Consider the following 20,800-nt stretch of genomic DNA (forward strand, 5'->3'; position numbering starts at 1 on the left):
TAGAAAAGCATCCCATTGAAAGAAATAGGCAATGAACCATTTGCATATGGTCTCAAGCATGGGAAGAACTGTGCTCTTCTCTATGGACCTGACAGCTGAACAAAATACACACACAGTAAGTAGTTTGTATCTTTTTACCTGAAATGGAGATCTCTTGAAATGTCAAAAAGATTGTAGCTACAACTCCTCCTCCCAGGCTCCTAAAATGATCTATTTAGCTTCTTCATTGGGCTGCCCGACTTCTAAAGCAGTATTAAACCCAAAAGCAAACATTAATTATATTGCAGCTTACCAATTTCTTGATGTGATGGCTGCATTAGTTTCCTTTTTTAGACTTTCTTTCCTCTATTTTCATTTGGTGATCCAGCCAGCAAGTCTATTTTTTTTCGCAAGCACAAGCTCTCCAGCAGAATGGATCAGTTTACATGGATGAGTAAAAACACCTAATGCTGGCAGGAGTGCTTACATCGATCATTTTTTATTTATTCATGCAAAACCTTTATCCCAAAAGGAAAAAAATAAAATGTTTGATATAACTGATTATAAACTGAGCTTGGGGTTTGGCTTCAATTTGTTATTGTAAATAAAGCTGCTAATACATTCAAGACCACACCCCCTCCTCCCCAGACAATGCTGCTGTCCCTCCTGTACTCATTCCTCTAGAATTGTGCCTCGCTAGTACAGGGGAAAACAGCCAAAAGAAAAGAAAATTAATGTAGCCACCACTTCTAATGATTGGTAAGCTGCAATTTAATAAAATACATCTTTGGTTTTGAGTTTAATATGACTTTAATGTAATGCTGGGCTGTATTCTGGGGATAGGGGGTGGGAGGGCTAAAACAAACCTGTTGCTTTTTCCTGAATAGGCAGAGAACAAATGCCCATAAAAATAAACTCCAATAAAAAAAAAAAAAAAAAAAAATGGGCCCCTGGACCTTTTGAGTCATAATGTGCCAATATGCATCGCATACTAGCACATTACAGATTTACCGTAAAACAAAGCCCTCCAGCAGCCCACTGTCATCCCTGTCAGAGCTTCCATCTTCACTCTGTCTTTCTTTCCTGGTTCGTAGGCTCTGGCCGTTTGAATGGCTGGACTGCGATGATGTCACTCGTGCGTGGGAATCATGGTCGCAGCAGAGTCAGTGGACAGCATACTCTAATATGCCCTCCATTGAGAGCCCAGTGCACATGCACCAGTGATGTCACCAGCCGCTACAAATGTGAATATCTCCTAAACAGTACATGTTTAGGAGATATTTACTGTACCCACAGGTAAGCCTTATTATAGGCTTAACTGTAGATACAAGTCAAAAGGCTTTCCACCCCTAGCCATATAGTAATCAGAAGCAAGGGCTGAATTTATAAATGTTCTCTGAATGATAGATGATAGTCACAATATAAACTTGTTAGTAAAAATGAAATTTACGCCTCAGTCTTGATTCCAAATACTTCTTCTTAAATCATCCAGCAATGTAATGGATCAAAGCCACAGTTTCATCCATGATCCAAGCTAATGTCTTGCCCTGGTGACCAGACATCTTGCTCTGCTCGTTATCTTCTTGGGCACTGGTCACCCCACAGCCCCATAAGTTTTCCTTCCTGCCTCTGGAGCCTATGAGAGAATACTCGGCAGGTGCAAGTATTGCCTCCACCAATAGGGGGACTGGGCAGTTACAATTAGGGGACACCTGAAGAAAGACTCCAGTAAGTGAACAGAGAACGAGAGGATGACGGTGGTTACTTGGTAATTTTTTTTTTTTCATACCAGCAGTTTGTTGGGGGGAGGGGTGCTAATATTCTAAAGTTAAGCTTTAACATTAGCACCACTGTCTTCTAAACAGCAAGAAAGTATAATTCAATAAAGTTACCACTGAAAGGTTTTTAATGAGCAAAATGGCCATTTTCACAATGTGTGAAAAAACAGGCATACTTGCCATGAAGAATTTACAAAATGAAGGCTAAAAGAACTTGTTGTGCCACCTATTACTCTGTAACCTTCCCAGGTCTGGCAACCGCTACATTGCTGTGTAATTACTGACACTTTAAAAGAAAAAATTGCTATAAACTTGTCTCTGATGGAATACCCTTGGACCTGATCCACATAGAAATGAAGCTGCGGCATCTCAGCCGCCTCTCCCCTCTTGCTAACTATGGTACGATTAAACTCAAACTGCCAGCACATTAATTTCTGAGCCCTTGCCACACAGCAGTCAGACACAGAGCAGTGGTGAGGTCTGTGGGGAAGCAGTTCAGTTTTGAGAAGATGATAATTAGGAGCATTTGTTAAGTGCTATTCTATTCGCCCAGTAAGCCATCTCTCTTTTCTACGTGGAGAAGATTTTGTCTGATTTAATGCAAGTAGCACTTTGGCACATTAGTACAATTAAGACTCATATGGGAAATGGAGCAATAGTCAATTTGTCCTTGAAAAAAAAAATGCACAAGCTAGATGATATCTGTCAGGCAAAATTAAACTACCGTAATTATAGTCAGAACTAAAATAGTTAGAAATGTGTATTTTAATAACAAACTGCTTATGTCCCATAAAAAAATAAATTTCATTACAAAGGATAACTGTAATTTTATTTAACATAGCAGATCTGTCACAATGGAAGGACTTACTCCTAAACTGTAAATATAATCTGGCAAATATCGGTGTACCAACGCTTCTTAATGATGTACTGTAAGTGGCATGCACAGCGGTTAGAGCCTCTGACCCTCCATACACAATTGGTATAGGCAACCACCAATTTGGAGGTAAGGATGGGATCTGTATGGCACAGGCTTTTAGTGAAAGGCCACTTTAACACAGACTCTGTCCCCCCATCTTGTCCAAGACAGCGTCCTTCTGGCCCGTATATGGAGAGCTACAAGCTGGAAATAATGAGTCATTCTGGTACAAGCTGAGAGGTTTAAAGGCATTGTACACTTTCAAATGTTTTAACTAGATATTATTATTGTTGTATGCCTTAGCCTGTAATATCAAGCTCACCCTTTGTAGCTGCAGTTTGCAGGGTCATGGCTAATCGATTCTCCTATGTCCATGTATTTATTCACCTGAGGGACAAGCAACTTATTTTGGGTCACTTAGCATCCAGTGCATGCCTACACTTAGCATCCAGTGCATGCCTAGTCATTTCTTTGTGTTGTATCACAAATGTGTGAGTACTAATAATGAAACATGCACATCTCTTCCACCCACAGTAAGCTCTGTTTTTTGCTCTCACCTGCAGAGCACTAGACTGAGAGATCAAGGGATTGTGGGATATATAGTTTCTTCACAGTAAGTGTCAGTTCTCAGACTACAGACCACAGCATGCATTAACCTGTACAGTACCACCCCACATTCCTCATGTTTTAAAAAAAATTCTGACACTGGAATGTGATGATTTACTCTACTATAGGCTGTGCACACAGAACAACAAATGACATGATGAAAGTAAATGATTAAAATACAACTTATATATGTGAAAACACATCTTGTGCAGGTAGGAAGGCTTATAATGTCTTTAAATCTAGCTGTACAATGGCTTGTAAGCCCTGACTACAACTAGTTAATCTAATAGGGGTCATAGCCACCCTCCTATTTTCTGCTTTTAGAGGTCCTTGACCCCTAGGGCCCTTACTGCAGTTGTGTAGTTTTTAAAAGAAGAAATCTTCTGGCATGTTTATAAAGCACAGCTGTTTGCTTTACAAATGTGCTTTCTGCTCTGCTTGCCTTGGGATTCTAAAGTAAGCAAAGCATTGTTATTTTTCAATAATGGAAAAAAAAAGTGCCGCTGGGGAAGAAAGCTAGTCACATGACTTTGAAAGGTTATGTGATCAGCCCTCTTCCTATTAGGAATGTTCTCTATATCGTTATGCAGAGAACCATCCGACAAACACACAATTTTCCATACTGCGTTCTGCATTTTAAAAATAAAACATGAAAAACTTAAAAAATGAAGCACTTGGCTCAGAGTCCTGAGAAGAGCAAATAGTATTATTTACTCTGTTATAAATGGGCCCCTATGAGTGCGGTTTCTGAGCAGGGATGAGTTAGGGCGTGTTCCGAGTTGGAACGTGCCCGATCCCACCAGGAAGCCGACACTGCACTCCACTAATCACAGGCAGTGAGACATTTTCCGATCCGCAGCTTCACAGATCTGGAAATGTCTCACTGCCTGTGATTAGTGAAGTGCAGTGTCGGCTTCCTGGTGGGATCGGCATGTACAAACTCGAACTCGCTCAAGCTCATCCCTGTTTGAGTATACACTGGTACATTACTATTTTGCCAAAACAATTTTACCCACTCCACTATACTATACTAATTCCACTTCACTCAGTACAGTATAGTTACTAGGATAATTTGTTTTGCGGTAACATTTTTCACAGTTTCATGCCTTTAAAGCAGAATGAAATGCTCCTATCCTTTAAATTCAAGAAAGCTGCCGTCTTATCCCCTGTTCGATCTGCAGTTGCCATGGTGCTGCACGTGATCAGTTATGACACCAGCCATTTGATAACTTGGCAGGTCAGTTGAGAACACAAGCAACTGTAACAGTTATCATTCAAGACATGCCTTGAATGTAACTTTTTTGCCAAAGGTAAATTGATGGGATTAGTTCCGCTTCAATAAAAATTACTGGACATATAGACAGTTTTCCCACTGGACATATAGACAGTTTTTCCAAACGCAGAGCTGAAACAATGCCAGTTTATATAAAATGTTTACCCGAAAAATATCTGTAGAGTAATAAACAATCTTCAGGGCCAATTCTGCAGGCTCAGTGTCACTGCTCAGCATCCTAGATGTTTTTTGGTTCAAGACACTAAATGCTGCCATACAGGGCTCACATTTTAAATTTGAGCTGTGGAGGCCACTGTTGGGACCACTCGGGTTGAGAAAAACTGGGTTTTTGACTTACCGTAAAATCCTTCTCTCTTAAGTTCATTGATGGACGCAGTTCTCTCTGATTCATATCAGTAGAGGTAATACTGCCCCCTACAGGAGTAGGACACTAGGCATAAAAAAGTTCTGGCTATGCCTATAGGCAGTCCCGGAGGGTACACCCTCTCTCTTCCTGCATAGGATGCCAGTTTTGTATCAAAGCAGTGTCAGAAAAGTAACACCAACCCAACTCAAAATAGAGGGGCGGGTACTGCGTCAGTCAATGAACTTAAGAGAAAAGGATTTTACGGTAAGTCAAAAATCCAGTTTTCTCTATCGTTCATTGACGGACGTAGTTCTCTCTGATTCATATAAGTAGGGACATCCCAAAACAGTGCCATAAAATGAGTGGTGGGAACAGCAGAAAGGAACAAGTCCCCAAGGCCAAACATAGCCGACCAGACAACATAGGACTCATCAGCACAAAAGATGAGGCCCACAGGAAAACAACAGTAAACACCCTCAAGGAAGGCCAAAAGCCCTCCAAACAGCAGCCAGTAAAAAACCTTGCGGCCGAAAAGAGGCATCTGCAGATGCCAGCACATCCACCTTATAAAACGTGGGCACATTAAAACTGGCATCCTATGCAGGAAGAGAGGGTGTACCCTCCAGGACTGCCCATAGGCATAGAAAGAATCTTTTTCTGCCTAGTGTCCTACTCCTGTAGGGGACAGCATTACCCCTACTGATATGAATCAGAGAGAACTGTGTCTGTCAATGAACGATAGAGAAAGTTCACTGTTCGAGCAACTTTTGTCAAAGAATCTTGGTGGAAAATTCTTCAATCAGATCACTTTTTGGGTATTCTGAAAGGCACGCATGCCAGTTGTCAGAATAAATAGCCAGCAGGGTAGATCCCTGCATCCAAGTCAGTGTGCATGGAGGAATTTCTTTCGTTCAGTCTGAAGGCTATGTGTGTATGGCCAGCCTAAAGATGAATTCCAGGTATGGACATTTTATACATTGTTACATTGGTCCAGCTTGGACCAATGTAATTATGTATATAACATACATGGCTGTTGCCCCTGGAAGTTGGAGAGTAGACACCGATACGCCAGGGATCTTCACTTGTTCTATGCTGAGCCGCTGCCCTGCTGCATTTTAAACACAGGAGGTCAGACGCTCAGCACAGGTACCATTCAGAGAATGCTTTGCATTTTCTGAGTGAATAGAAAGCATTCTCTGATTGGACAAGGTAGACAAAATGATGTGACCTCCCTGCCTCTCCCCCCAAAGTATTCTATGAATGGCGCCTGTGCTGAGCAGCTGACCTCTTGAGTTTAGAAAGCCACTCGGCATGGGACCCAGAAGAAGTGGAGAACATTTGAGTAGCAGTGTCTCCTTCAGTGATTTAGGCTCCGTTTCCACTGCTGCGGCTACGAAGTCGTGCTACTTCTAGCGTGACTTCGAAGTGAAAGTAAACTGCAGCTTTCAGTGAGTCTTGTATCTCATTATAGAGGGAAGTCACACTGAAGTCGGCTCAAAAGTAGTGCACGAACTACTTTTGAAGTTGCCGCAGCTGAAGTTGCGGCAGTGAAAACGGTCCCGATTAAAACTAATGGCTTTTGACTTGCTGTGCGACTTGACATGTGTCAAGTCGCACAGCAAGTCGCACTAGTGGAAACCGAGCCTTAAAGCTTTCAGGGACAGGTATGGTATATACATAGTTACATTGTTCCAAGGTGCAATTCCTCTTTAAGACATAAAAGATGTCCTTGCTGAAGCTCTCTTGCTCATATAATAACCTCCCCATCAGCTCACAGAGAACTGTCAACTTTCAACTTGAAGCTGCTTGAGCTGACAAATGTTTCTCTGATCTCAAGGCTGTTTTATGTATTCGCCTGGAATTCATTATATGTACTTTTCTTATGGCTTGCCACATTATATAGCCAGTTCTTTAATGCAATTAAGAGCTTGAAAATCTGACCTCTGTATGTAAGGATAATATATGATACATAGGAGCAAATAATTCTTCAACCAGACCGTTAAATAAATGTACAGTGCTGTCACACTACTGTAATAGAAATGCTAGTGGAAAAGAAATGACAAAAGGTAAAACATAAAGTACTTACGCTGTAAAGCATCTGCTGTCTTTATAAATGCACTACAACATACACTATCAACACAAGCCAGGCTGTCATTTTCTATCTTTATCTAACCTATATCCATACTGTATATTCATGAATTTTGACAGCAGTTGAAGTGGGAATGTCTCAACCCATCTGCCATAAAAATTGAAAAACACAACTAAACAAGCCTGACTTTTTGCATAGCTGTTGTAGCTCTACAAAAGACCAGACGTTAAATCACATCACATGTCGGAAAGCTAAACTGTAAAATAACACCCTTAAACTCTTTAGTTCCATGGAAAAGCAGATTATTATCTCCAAGGAATCAGCACAATACAACCAGTATAAAGGTTTACCTTTTTTCCCTGCACTGGGAGATCATCCAACACATATCCCAGGATCCAGTGATGAATTAAAGCAGAATGGGGCCCTAGGCAAGGTTGCAGCTTTGTCTGCCTCCCCCCATTCCTTTATATTGACCTTGATTAGAATTATAGACACAGAGAAGCCATCCATTTGCATTCCCCCTGGTTTAAAGCAGGGCCAGGAAGATTTTAGCTGAGCCCCATGGGTATTCAGCAGGCCCTATGCGCCTGACAAGGTTGCCATGTGGATGACCTGGGTCTGACGGAAAATGTCTGTATCAATGCCCACCCCCTAAGCTATATCATGATGACTGACAGCACATAAAGGAGGATGGTGGGCCGTGACAGCTCAGCTTGTTTAACTGACTGTAGCCTGAATATCTATGACAAGTCAGGAGGGAGATATGGCCAAAGAGAGGTCCTAATTTTTATAATGCATCCACAAGTGCAGGATCATTAGGGAATGGAGACTCCCACAACATTCAAGAAGTACTCCTATCTAAACAAAAGTTTATGTTGCCCTTATTGCTTAAGAATATTCTGAATTTTCAGTTTAAATCGGCTAATAACATTCCAGGTTCATCCAAAAAAAAAAAGTATTCAAAGCCTTACAGCTTGTTCACAGCCACAGACTGGGCCACTGAACGAAGATAGATGGAACAGGGAGGAAGGTAAGAATTTTACCGACACGCTGCACCGTATTGCAGGGTGGAGACATTCATTCAATTAATTACAACTGCGTTGAATTTTGGTCCTCTCATCCTGCTTTGGTGTGGCTGATGTCTTTTTAAGGATACACTGTCCCTTTGCCTGTTCACATTTCTTTGAAGCATTCTTTTTACCAATTTAGGAAAAAGTGACAATGTCTCCTGACAGTCCAGCCCCCAAGTAAGGTATACGCACTCCACACTTCTTTGCCGCCTCCCCACTCCATCAGAGCCTTTGCTCTAAAAGGAGCAGATCTCCTGTGTATGGGGAGAATGTCACCCAAACATACCCATTACTGAAGCATTCCTTTAAAGCGTAACTCCACTTTTGTTGACAAAAAAAAAAAAAACATTCCCCTCTGGGTGATCTCTGTACATTACAAGGATTTTAACAAACTTTGTTGCAGATTCCTATCTTTTGTTATTCTGAAGAAATCATTGTTTGTTTCTCTGTGCTGAGTGAATCTAATGGGAGTGGCTTCATAATTATCTATCAGCTGTGGCAGCTGCAGGGCTCTAATGAGGAATGCTGCTAGGCCTGCATCCCTTTAGACGTGTTCCTATTGGGAGTATCTCACTAAAAAGGACATTTTTGTTGCAGGGGATGCTTGATCACAGTCACAGACTGGGCCACTGAATGAAGATAGATGGACCAGGGAGAAAGGTAAGAATTTTACCGACACGCTGCACCGTATTGCAGGGTGGAGACATTCATTCAATTAATTACAATTGCATTGAAGACTCCTCTTTGAAGAAAGCCTGTACTGACTAGAGAGGCTGTCGTTGCTAATCTTTCCTTTTGGAAAATGCTAGTTACCTGGCTGTCAAATGGGTTTAATGGATGCAATACCTTCCAAGTCATTAAATGAGAATAATTGCGTGCCCGCATAAGTCTCCTCCCACACTCCAAAGACGTGCTGGTAGATTAATTGGCTCCTGTCTAAAATTGTCCCCAGTATGTGTATGTATGAATGCAAGTTATGTACCTTAGATTGTAAGCTCCTTGATGGCAGGGACTGATGTGAATGAAAAAAAAAAATATATATATATATATATATATAGCTCTGCGTAAATTGACAGCGTTATACAAGTACCTGTAATAGATAAATTAATATAGGTAAAATGCTGTAACATTGTACCAGTTACTGACTCAGAAAGTAATGAAGACAGACAACAAGGAAACTATTAGGTTTTATAGGAAATAAGAAATGGCAGGCAACATATTTTCCTCAGTATAGGTGTCCTTGAATATCCCAGGCAGACAATGTAAGGCAATCGGAGTCTGTGACAGCTCTGGCATACTGAGGAGACAAAAACCACAAACCACTCCTAATTTCCATCATACAATTTTAAGTGTTTATGAATCTCTGAACAATGGAGATTCAGGGAAGGGGGGGGGGGGTGTTAGGTGCCTCCTCACAAAGGATTTTCTAATTTTATAAACTATATTATAGGGTTAGGGTATGTTACCAGATGCAAATGTTTCCTAGAGGAGTTCTTCGGTGAAGTAGAATACCTGGCCTGTGAACAGCTGGAAGCAATGTCTCGTCAAACACTTCCATTACAGTGATATAAGTATACACAATCTGACATCAGTGACTATCCCATGTGAAAAGTATTAATTAATCAAATAAATAAGCTCATTTAACATTCTCAAGATCAATAAAGCAACGTTACTGGTAAAAAAAAAAAAAAAAAAAAGACAGCCTTCCAAATTCAGGTAGCCTGAGGCCCAGTCAAGCCACGTATGCAGATAGTGATCCTTGGCCTTTTTTTTGCCAAAGCTCCCAAACTCAACTCCATAGAAGTCTATGTATCAATGTACACATAGGCTTTTACAAGAGTTTAGGAGTGGCGGAAGAATCGCGTTCAGAATAGGAACGTTTTGACCACTGGACGTGAAAAACAAGGACCGCAGACAAATCGTGGTGTTTGCTTTTCCCGCGGCCGGTAGTCAAATAGGCAGTGTGTACATGAAGCCTTAAAATCACATACTTCCCCTGAGACAACGTCCCGGCTTCCTGAGGTTTCACAAGCCCCAGGTACTGTACTGGGGGTTGGGGGTAAAGGCCCGAGTCTAAACTCAACTTTAACTAATACTAATGCAGAAACACAACAGAAAACAGAACTACGCTTAACCCTCCTCTTGTGTTAGGGTCAAAATTGACCCGTTTTCAGATTTTGAATGTCTAGAAGTATCACATAAATTTGTTTATTGCATCAAGATTTTTTTACTTTGTCAGGAACCTCTATTTAAACAATGTAATAGAAAAATAATCCTTTTCACTAAATTATAAAATACTGTGGTGAAAATTAAGACGTTTATGGTGTTAGGGTCAATTCTGACCCAGTTATAATATAGGATTTTAGGACACTAATAAGTGCCAAAACTGAAATCATAAACACTCTCTCTGCTTAGTAACACTGACAGCCAATCACCTCTCAACCCTGTGAGCTGTAGTTAGGGAGGGGCCTATCTCTTTTCCTGCTTGTCTGCTTCTCTAAATAAAGTGAAGAAACATAGGACCAATACATTTCAGAGTTGCTGACTTTATTTTACCATTTTTTAAATTTGACAATGAGAGGTATGCTATCAAAAGAAAGGTCTAGGGGGTCACACCAAAAATATTAAAACCAATCTTTTCAAGGATAAAGAAGCCCAACAAGGTAACCAAGAGGTAAGAAACAAATTTGATGATAAATAATTATTCAGAGGGTATTTTATGGCTGATTTAAAACATGGGTCAAAACTGACCCTAACATCATGGATAGTAACGGAATTCTAACATAAGAGGAGGGTTAAGTCATATTGAACTATCTGCCCTGTGCACGTTTCCTGGAAAGCTTTAATGCAGCTTTTTAGACCCCATTCCAATAGAAGCAACCTTTTTTTTTTTTTTTTCCTGCATGCTAAGCCTCTCTCACACATTGTGCATTCCTGATACCTTTTAAACATTTGGGCCTTGTTCACATGGGCGTACCTAAGCATTCACTCATGTGAGGGCTGTGTTTTGCATGCTTGGAATACACAAGTGTTCTATGCCACACCAGTACATCTCATGCAGACAAAACACGGCCCTCACGTGGGTGTGCACACCATAGCCTTGAACACACTACCAGTTTTTTTTTTTTCGTTCAACCCAGCGGGTTGAACGAAAAAAAAAAACACAGCTGACTGCTCAGGTTGGAGCCGCTCTACTAACAATCCAATGTTAGTACAGCAATCTCCACCGCTGTGCTATTGTGTTCGGACAGGGGGAGAGCCCCCCCCCCCTTCTGCCAGAACACTCGGGTCAGCGCCCAGCCATTGGCTGAGAGCGCCGATCAGGTGCCAGTCGGCAGACCAAATGACCAGCTTCTGTCGGGTCGTCTGCTCTACACACGGGCCGAATGTCAGCCATTTTCTGTTGAACCAGCCGATGCCGCCCCACATTCATCCCATGTACTAGGCTGAAAGTACACCTGTGTGAACAAGGCCTTAATGCTGCTTTTAGACCAATGAGTCTTTACCATGCTAAAAATGCAACAAAATGCAATCTCCTTAAATCCTATAGGACTCTTCACACCATTGCCCTGCAGGTGCAGTGCATTTTAAAAAGTCCTGCATGCTGTAGTTTTGTTGCAGTTTTTAAAGAATGTACCAAAGACACAGGTCCCTAATAAAATTTATACAAAACGTGGCACCTGCATTGCATTTTTGCTGCATTTTTTTGAGTCACATGTCCAAGATTTACAGGTGCATGCTGTGTAATTGGCATTCAGAAAATGCACCAGATTTTTGATGTAGTGTAGTGTGAAAGCAGCCCAAGTGTGTATTTGCATACAACTCTTCACTGTATTCACATTTACATTCAGAAAACAGAACATGCCAGCTGTCAATTTTTAACACATGTAAGGTGCACACCTTGTGGCTTCACACTAAAATTGTTTAAAACAGAGACCTCTGTTTTTATGACTGATATTTAAAAATATATATATAGTGAGATTAATGGTGCTGAACTGAACACAAGTATTTTTTGTAACTGACACAACCACGTACATCTTTCCTCTACTATTTATATACGGACCAACATCAAAATACACAATGGGGTCAATTTACCAAAAATAGAGCGTGCAAAATCTGGTGCAGCTGCACATGGTAGCCAATAAGCTTCTAACTTCAGCTTTGTCAAGTAGGCTTTGACAAAATAAAACCTGGAAGCTGATTGGTTTCTATGCAGAGTGGCACCACATTTTGCACTTTCCACTTTTAGTAAATCAACCCCACACAGTTTAAAGCTACTGTACTTTAAGGATGGGGCTTAATCCACATAGGCAGATCTCAATGTATCCATTGCCATACATATGTCCCAAACTGGGAGTATACATAGAAGATGATGGCCCCACAGTAAATATTTGAAGTGGTGATGTGACCTCACACATTATTTTGTATATATGCAAAAATGAGCTCTACTTTTATTGTAATTGCTAGAAATTATTTATATAGTGGGGTACCCTCTGCTGGGTAACTGGATTGATCTTAGGAAAATCTATCCTGAACGAAAATACACAAAAACGCTCCCACTTAAAAGAGAGAAACACACAGCAAGGCATGAAAAATACAAGCAAAAACGCTTGCAGTTTCAAATGCAGAAGTGTGAATAAGGACTAATGACACTTGCATACTCTAAAAGCTTCCCAGAATGTATCACTTAAGGATGTGGGATGCCACAGGACAATTCCCAAGATATTGCCGATTACCGATGCTATTAAATCTCACTGCTCAGTGATCATCTTCAAACCTTACAAAACTTGACAAGGTGGTAGAGATACTTTTGCTTGTACAAGGACACCAGACTAAGCAGGCATTATACTACGTGGCTCAAGTTTCTGCAGCCTTGAAGGACATAAAATGTATTTTTAGACCACCTGCTGTCCAAACTTAGTCTTCATAAACAACAATGAAATATGCTAACAGATTTTCTTTTACTCAAAGGAAAATATGAATAGCTTGTTACACTTTAGCTGCCTTTAGGGCTCTAACCTGCATTGAACATTCTCTTTTCTGAGCAAGTTAGCTGTATAATAAGAACCACGAAGGGTAAGACTAACTTCGGGCAAAACCTGAAATCATTCAACATTCAGGAAAACACTGCTGGCATACTGTGGTCAGAAACATATTTAAAGTTCCTTAAAGTGATACTAAAGCCTGTTTTTTTTTTTGCACAAAGCAAAAAATCCTCCTCTTCTAGGGTCCCTCGCCGGCACTCCTGGCCCCTCCCTCCTGCCGAGTGCCCCCACAGCAAACCGCTTTCTAGGGGGACACCCGAGCCCCTGCTCTGTGTGTCCATTCAGACACAGAGCCGTGGCTCGGCCCGTCCCCTCTCCTCATTGGCTCACTGACTTTGATTGACAGTGTATCTCAGCCAATCAGGAGTGAGAATCCCGGACAATCGGGTCTCTTGTGCAACATCGCTGGATCAAGTTGGGGCTAAGGCAAGTATTGTCGGGGTTTTTTTTCATCTTAACGCATTCAGATAAAAAAGAAATTATTAGAACTTTCTCATATCACAATGCAAAGAAATTAACCACAGACAGTTATCGGAAGGCCCTGGGCAGAGTTGCAAGTAATCCAAGACCGGCCATAGACGAAGCAATTTTCCTTCTGGCAACCACAAGTTTCAGGAAAGAAAATCGCTTGATTCCCCCATCAAAACTGTCTGTTGATGGGTGAATCCCTCCCACTGGGCTGCTGAATTCTCCTGGTGAGGAAGGGGGGGGCTGGGGGAAGGTATAACAGCCGCTAGCAATAATCACATGTAAAAATCTGACAAGCTGGTTGTACTCAAGTTAATCAATCAACTCAGCCTGCCCGTACATGGTTCGAATCTCGGCCCTGCTGAACCGGCCAAACTTCAAACCGCCTATAGCCAGCTTTAGTGCCGCCAGTTTTCAAGCAGCTCATGTTAGGAATTTTGGTCCTCTCATCCTGCTCTGGTGTGGCTGATGTCTTTTTAAAGAGACACTGTCCCTTTGCCTGTTCACATTTCACTGAAGCATTCTTTTTACCGATTTATGACAAAGTGACAATGTCTCCTGACAGTCCAGCCCCCAAGTAAGGTATACACACTCCACACTTCTTTGCCACCTCCCCACTCCATCAGAGCCTTTGCTCTAAAAGGAGCAGATCTCCTGTGTATTGGGAGAATGTCACCCAAACATACCCATTACTGAAGCATTCCTTTAAAGCGTAGCTCCACTTTTGTTGAGAAAAAACATTCCCCTCTGGGTGATCTCTGTACCTTACAAGGATTTAACAAACTTTGTTGCATATTACTACCTTTTGTTATTCTGAAGAAATCATCGTTTTGTTTCTCTGTGCTTAGTAGGTCTAATGGGAGTGGTTTCATAATTATCTATCAGCTGTGGCAGCTGCAGGGCTCTAATAAGGAAAGCTGCTAGGCCTGCACCCCTTTAGACATGTTCCTATTGGGAGTATCTCACTAAAAATTACATTTTTGTTGCAGTGGGTGCCAGAAATCTGACTTGTATCTAAGTGCAGACTTCTGGGAAAATTTTTTAGCCAATCGCACAAACAGGAAATTATGTTTCTGGGGTGTGGTCAGTATACATTCTGTGAACAGAACAGCTCCAGGTAGCCATATTGCATTGCATTTGCAGAAAATTATAATGGCTGCAGATTGAAAAGGAAAGGTCATTTTTAATAACATTCAATTACAATATGATTTGTGTCGCAATTGTATACGCTATATTGTTTTTTCTTTATTTGCAATTTTTTTCCTCCACATAACAAACATGTCATATTTACCCGCTTTGTGCAGTTGGTTTTGCCCAGAGTGGCCCGGATACTCCTCTTTTTGGGTCCCTCGTCTGTGCTCCTTGCCCCTCCCTCCTGTTGGCACCTGAGCAGAGTCACAACTCCCTGCGTTTGTTCAGACACAGCCGTGACCCGGCCCTGCCCCCCTCTCTCCCCTGATTGGTTGACTGATTTTAGCTGACAGCAGCGAGAGCCAATGCTGTCTTAGCCAATGAGGAGGGGAGTCCTGGGCAGCGGAGACACTCCTGCAACATCGCTAGATAGGGGATGAGGGGGGCTGCTGCACACATAAAAAAAAAAAGTCTTAATGCATAGAATGCATCAAGATAAAAAAACCTTCTGCCTTTACAACTCCTTTAAGGATTCAATATTAAGGCGGAGCTCCAGGCATGGTTTTTATTGCATAGTTACATTGGTCCAGCTTGTGACATTCTACGTATACATATTCCATACCTATGGGATCATTGTAGAAGTGGAGAATCACTTTAGTAGTTGGCGCTGCTACAGCTATCACTGTGGTCTTCCAGGGCCTGTGCACAGCACAGTGAACACAGGAGGTAGCTCGCTCAGCATGGCCGCTAATCGCAAAACACCTTATATTTTTTTCAACAAATACAAGGCACTCGCTGATTCGACAAAGAGTAGATTGTGACATCCCCCCTGCTGCACCACCTCCTGTATTAACAGAATGCCTTGTATTGTTTGAAAAAAATTCAAAGCATCTTTAAATGGGGACTGTGCTGAGCAAGCAACCCCCCTGTGTCCCCCATGCATAGGGTCAGTGTCTCTGCACAAGACCCAGACAACCATGGCAATAACTGTAATAGCCCCAACTACTGCAGTGATTCTCCGCATATACGTCAATTCCACGGGTATAGAATATGTCCAAGGTGGACCAATGCAACTATCAAAAAAAAAAAAAAAAACACATACCTGGAAGTCAGCTTAAATATTAAAACAATGGCCTAGCCTGAAAAGATGCCGACTTTTCTTGTTTAACATAAAGACAATAGATAAATTGTTATCACTAGGGTCTTGGGTTCAATTCCAAGAGGGAGAATATCTGTAAGGGCTTTGTATGCTCCCCCCCCCCCCCCCATCCTCTAAAACATATTGGTAGAATAAATGCATTCCACCCAGGCTGACCGAGGGTCTGTTAGAGTCTAAGGAAATTTGCTAGTAAGCTTACACAGGAGAAGGGACTTGCGTGAATACTTCTAAAAAAAACTTGTCATTATGTACATATACAGGCTTCCATGATACTTGCCTACTTCTTAAAATGCAAGTTGTGTTCTGTCTAGCTTCAATACTGCTCACAGAACTGGAAACATCATAGGAAAGTGGAAATTATTTCTATATTTGTTCTGGATCAATGATGCAAAGCGGTAGATTTACTAAAACTGCAAAAATCTGGTGCAGTTCTGCAAAGAAACTAATCAGCTTCCAGGTTTTATCATCAATGCTTAACTGAAGAAGCTGAAGTTAGAAGCTGATTGGCTACCATGCAGAGCTGCACCAGATTTTACACCCTCCAGTTTTAGTAAATCCACCCCAAAGTATCCAGGCAGGCAACAAGCCTATTGAGAAGGTGGCCAACAATGGCATCCCTATTTATATCCAATGACAAGTTTATTTACAAGTTCTGCAAAATCGTAAGTGCTGTACACAAATGGAAATGATAATTATAAAAAGTGACTAGAAGAACCAACATCTCCAAATAAAATGCCATCGTAAACATAAGGTACAGGCAAGCAAGTAAAATGTGAAAGTCACACCAAAAATTACTTGAGTAGTCCTTACACTAACTCCAAGTGATAAGGCAATACCCATTCCATTAAAGTTCAGCCGCAGCTTTAGCGTAAAAGCTGCACAACCCAGATTCGCAATTGCAACAGCCAACACCCTCTTATATATCAACATATATAAAGGCAACTGTATCCATCTTCCACAGATAACAGACATCAAGGACTGTGAACTGCCAATTATTCAAACTGTACCACAGGCCCAGCTCTGGTATCTGTGTGCACAGATCCAAGGGGTTAAAGACAAGGAGGGGAAGGGAGAAGGGGAAATCCACCTTTTGTAGACAATTTTCAGATCTCTCCATTCCAGGAAGCTGCACATTTTCGGTTTTCGGGCTAAGACAGTCTGTACCAACTCCCTGGTAATCTTCTTCTTCTCCTTGTCAGACAGTGGCACGTACCACTTCTGGAGCCGCAGCTTCCCCTGACGGCTGAAGAGTAACATAAACTGCATCTGTGGAGCCAGGAAAAAAAAGAGAAAAAAAACAGAAAAACATCAAAATGCAGCAAGAGGAGATTTATGGAAATGACAAAATGCTCAACATGCTCTACAACTAGGTATAGATAATATAAAGGAAAAAAAAATCAATATCAATCAATAAAATATTCATGACTTGTCTTCCGAGTGGCATTGTTCCTCCAGTACCAGCAGCCGATGTGTATGAATAAAATTAGGGGCTTGCGGTCCTTTTATTTCTACATCACAATAAAGAGGTTGTTCTATACCAGACGCTTATCTGCATGCATAGCTTTGGCAAAATCCCAGTTACAGCCCTGTGACACACGTGAGGAGGGGAATGATTGTGGGAGTTACTATGCAGAAAGAGAGCGAGAGCAAGAGAGGGAGGGAAGGCACCAAGCTAGAGGGGGTCAACAGACAGGGAAACTTAACCAGCAAGCTACTATGGAGAGAGCCATCAATGGTAGAACATGCATACGATCTGTCATCTGCAGTGCCTCCACTCTGCTGCAAGGATTCCTCCTCAATGGGTGTTTTCTATTATCTCTGCATTGTAAGTAGGCTGTGTTTTCAAACAGCGGGCAGCATAAATAGGGGGGTAGAAGAAACACACACTGCAGGGGAATTTCAGCTGCTCAGTAATAATACAGTAGACAGCAGAAATCCTGTTATTTACATCACTGGCAACGCATAGGATGGGAATGCATGGGGGCTTCTTTCTGTATGACGGTAAAGTTTGTAGACACTGAATGTGATAATAGCCCAGAGGCCTCAGATAACCATAGGCTGCAATGCAGAAAAATCTGGGTGAGCTTAGCGAGACCTGACACTAGTAGAATTAGCTGCAAATGTACAGAGAGCAGAGGTTCATAGGAGGGTTTTCTATTTTGTGTTGTATTTTCTGTGCTGCTGAATGGTGAGCCTTTCTGTTCTCAATGCTAGGCCCATCCAAAACAAATGACATTCTGGGGTTTTTTTTTTGTTTTTTTTAATGACTGGTGGGCTTAAAATATATGTAAACCCAATAAGCTTTAGCATGTTAATGTAATTGTAAAAGTTGCTTTTAATCGATTCAAAAGGTGTTAGTTCACCTTTACAGAAATTTTTTTAAAAAGGTGAACACCGTACACCAGGGGTATTGAATTAAAATTCAAGGAGGTCCGGTCGCTAAAATTTTCTTTGGGCCAAGGTCCGAATAGCAAGTCTGTGCCCATCACAGTTCTCCTTTACATCAGATGTCCTCATGACAGTGCTCCTTTACACTGGGTGTCCCCATCACAGTGCCCCCTTACATCAGGTGCCCTCATCACAGTGCTCCTTTACATCAGTTGTCCCCATCACAGTGCCACCTTACGTCAGGCATTCCCGTTAGAGTGACCCCTTACATCAGGTGTCCCCATGACAGTGCTCCTTTACACCGGGTATCCCGATCACAATGCCACCTCACATCAGGCATTCCCGTCAGAGTGCACCCCCCTTACATCAGGTGTCCCCATCACAGTGTCACCTTACATCAGGCATTCCCGGCAGAGTGCCCCCTTACATCAGGTGTCCCCATCACAGTGCTTCTTTACATCAGGTGTCCCCATCACAGTGCCACCTTATGTCAGGCATTCCCATCAGAGTGCCCCCTTACATCAGTTGTCCCCATCAGTGTGCCCCCTTAACATAAATTGTACCCATTAGTGTGCCCCATAGCATAAATATGCCCATCAGCAAATAAGTAGCATGCTGATGGGCACTTTTTATGTAATGGGGCACTCGGATGGGCACAACAAAATGTGCCTATCAGTGTGCCCCTTAACAAAATATGCCCAACAGTGTGCACTTTATAAAATATTCTCATCAGCAATCCTTCGCATACCTTTGGGGCAGGAGTCAGGAGGCTGCAGGGGGCAGAAAATGTGAGATATACCGCAATGTGTGACAGCCAGAAGCCGCGAGCAGCAGGGGGGAGGGGCGCCCGTGATGTCACGCCCCAATTTGCGGCCTGGCTGAGTGTGAGAGCCAGGAGCTCCAGTCAGGAGCAGGGGGCGGGGCGCACACGTGATATCACACCCCAACTTGCGGTGCGGCTGGGAGTGAGAGCCATACACCGGGAGCTGCAGTCAGAACCAGAGGGGCGGGGTGCACACACGGGACGTCACTGATTGCTGGGACACCCGCAGTCCCAGCAAACCAATGACTGCTCAAAAGTCTCAACTATCAAGTCTCCAAAAAAAGGGGGAACGGACTTTCTAGGTACCTAAACGCATAAATGTATACATAAGAAAATATTAAAAAATATATAAGTTTTATTAACACATGCATGAGTTTAAAATAGACAAACATAAGTACATATTCAAACAACTGTATTAAACAGAAGAGTGTATGAATATAGCCAAGTTGGCTAAATATCTACTTAATTAGTAGGGATTATTTACATTCAGAAGACCTAGCATAGAACCTTCCAAAGTGGAACATTAATTATCCCCAGGTCCTGGTTCAGGCCTGTTACAGAGTCACAACTGTCTTCCAGCCTGATCCTGAGTTGCCATTCTGTCACATGTGCCCATGGACGAGACTACAAGCAGCAGTGTTGACATATAATGTCCAGGCATGGTCCCCTGTAACGTTAAAAAACCATACCTCGTGAAAATTCCCTACCCTCGTCACTTCCGGTGCACATACGTCATGGAACAGCTGAGCAGGTTACCATTGCGCATGCTCATAGCTCCGGTGGGTAGGGAGTTTTCACGGGGTAGTGATGTGTAACGTTACACCACATCAGCTGTTGCCGCGGGTACAGTAAATCATCTCCGCTGCCACATTAAATCATCTCCGCTCCTACCCCTGTGGCTTCCCTGATCTCGGCTACTAAATGTAAAAGCGGCGGCGGGTGTATTAAAATATAAATCACGGAGCCGAGATCTCCGTGATTTATATTTTCATACACCCGCCGCTTTTACATTTAGTAGACGAGATCAGGGAAGTCACAGGGGTAGGAGCGGAGATGATTTAATGTGGCAGCGGAGATGATTTACGTACCTGCGGCAACAGCTGATGTGGTGTAACGTTTGAAAACCCTACCGTGAGAATTCCCTACCCTCCGGAGCTATGAGCATGCGCAGTGGAAAGCGGCTCAGCTGTTCCATGACGTATGTGAAGAGAAAGTGACGAGGGTAGGGAATTTTCACGGAACACCACTATTGTCACTATCAGTAAATCAGTCAATGGCAATAATGTGTAGCCAACAAAGAAGTATGTGCATACAGACAGAAGTAGCTGAAGGAAATCTGCAGCATCAAGATGCCAAAAAAGATGAAAAAAAAATAGCAATTCTGGTACTTTAGCAAACTAAATATTAGATGAACTTTAATGTTTAACTAAAGGCAAAACTTTAATGTTTAGTTTTGGATAGAATAGAGAGGGATTTGAACACCTGTCAGGTTTTTAATGTGGTCTGTGTCCCCATTAGGGAAATTCAACCTACCTTTGTCTTGGTGACCGTTCTTTCCAAAAATGAAAGTGAAGAAAATCCACAATTTTAGGCTGTCACGAGAACAGTAATGGTAAGGGAAATATTATACTAGTGGATACTAGTTCTGGTGACTACCAAGGATTCCCTCCCTCACTTTAGAGGAATTTCCTTTCACATCCTGTTTTGG

The 20,800-nt window shown here is 42.1% G+C and overlaps 1 protein-coding gene across 5 annotated transcripts in view; it reads right to left on the bottom strand.

Moving 5' to 3' along the window:
• The window catches only part of AP1S2 (adaptor related protein complex 1 subunit sigma 2), a 177,140-nt gene that overhangs the window by 112,274 nt on the left and 44,066 nt on the right, over positions 1-20,800 (bottom strand). The window contains exons 1-2 of one of the 5 annotated variants that reach the window (XR_014225000.1): positions 17,308-17,529; positions 16,969-17,147 (exon numbers count right to left, since the gene is read on the bottom strand). Coding sequence is in view for 4 of the 5 variants with exons in the window: in XM_082248596.1 (XP_082104722.1) it covers positions 16,969-17,147; positions 17,308-17,325 (197 nt within the window). In the remaining variant the exon portion in view is untranslated. Of the gene's footprint in view, positions 1-16,968; positions 17,148-17,307; positions 17,530-20,800 lie in introns of those variants that run through there. The other 4 variants (XM_082248596.1, XM_082248597.1, XM_082248599.1 and 1 more) reach the window with 4 other exon arrangements.

Source organism: Pelophylax lessonae (assembly GCF_965119305.1).
Source record: "Pelophylax lessonae genome assembly, chromosome: 2".
NCBI classification, from domain to species: Eukaryota; Metazoa; Chordata; class Amphibia; order Anura; family Ranidae; genus Pelophylax; species Pelophylax lessonae.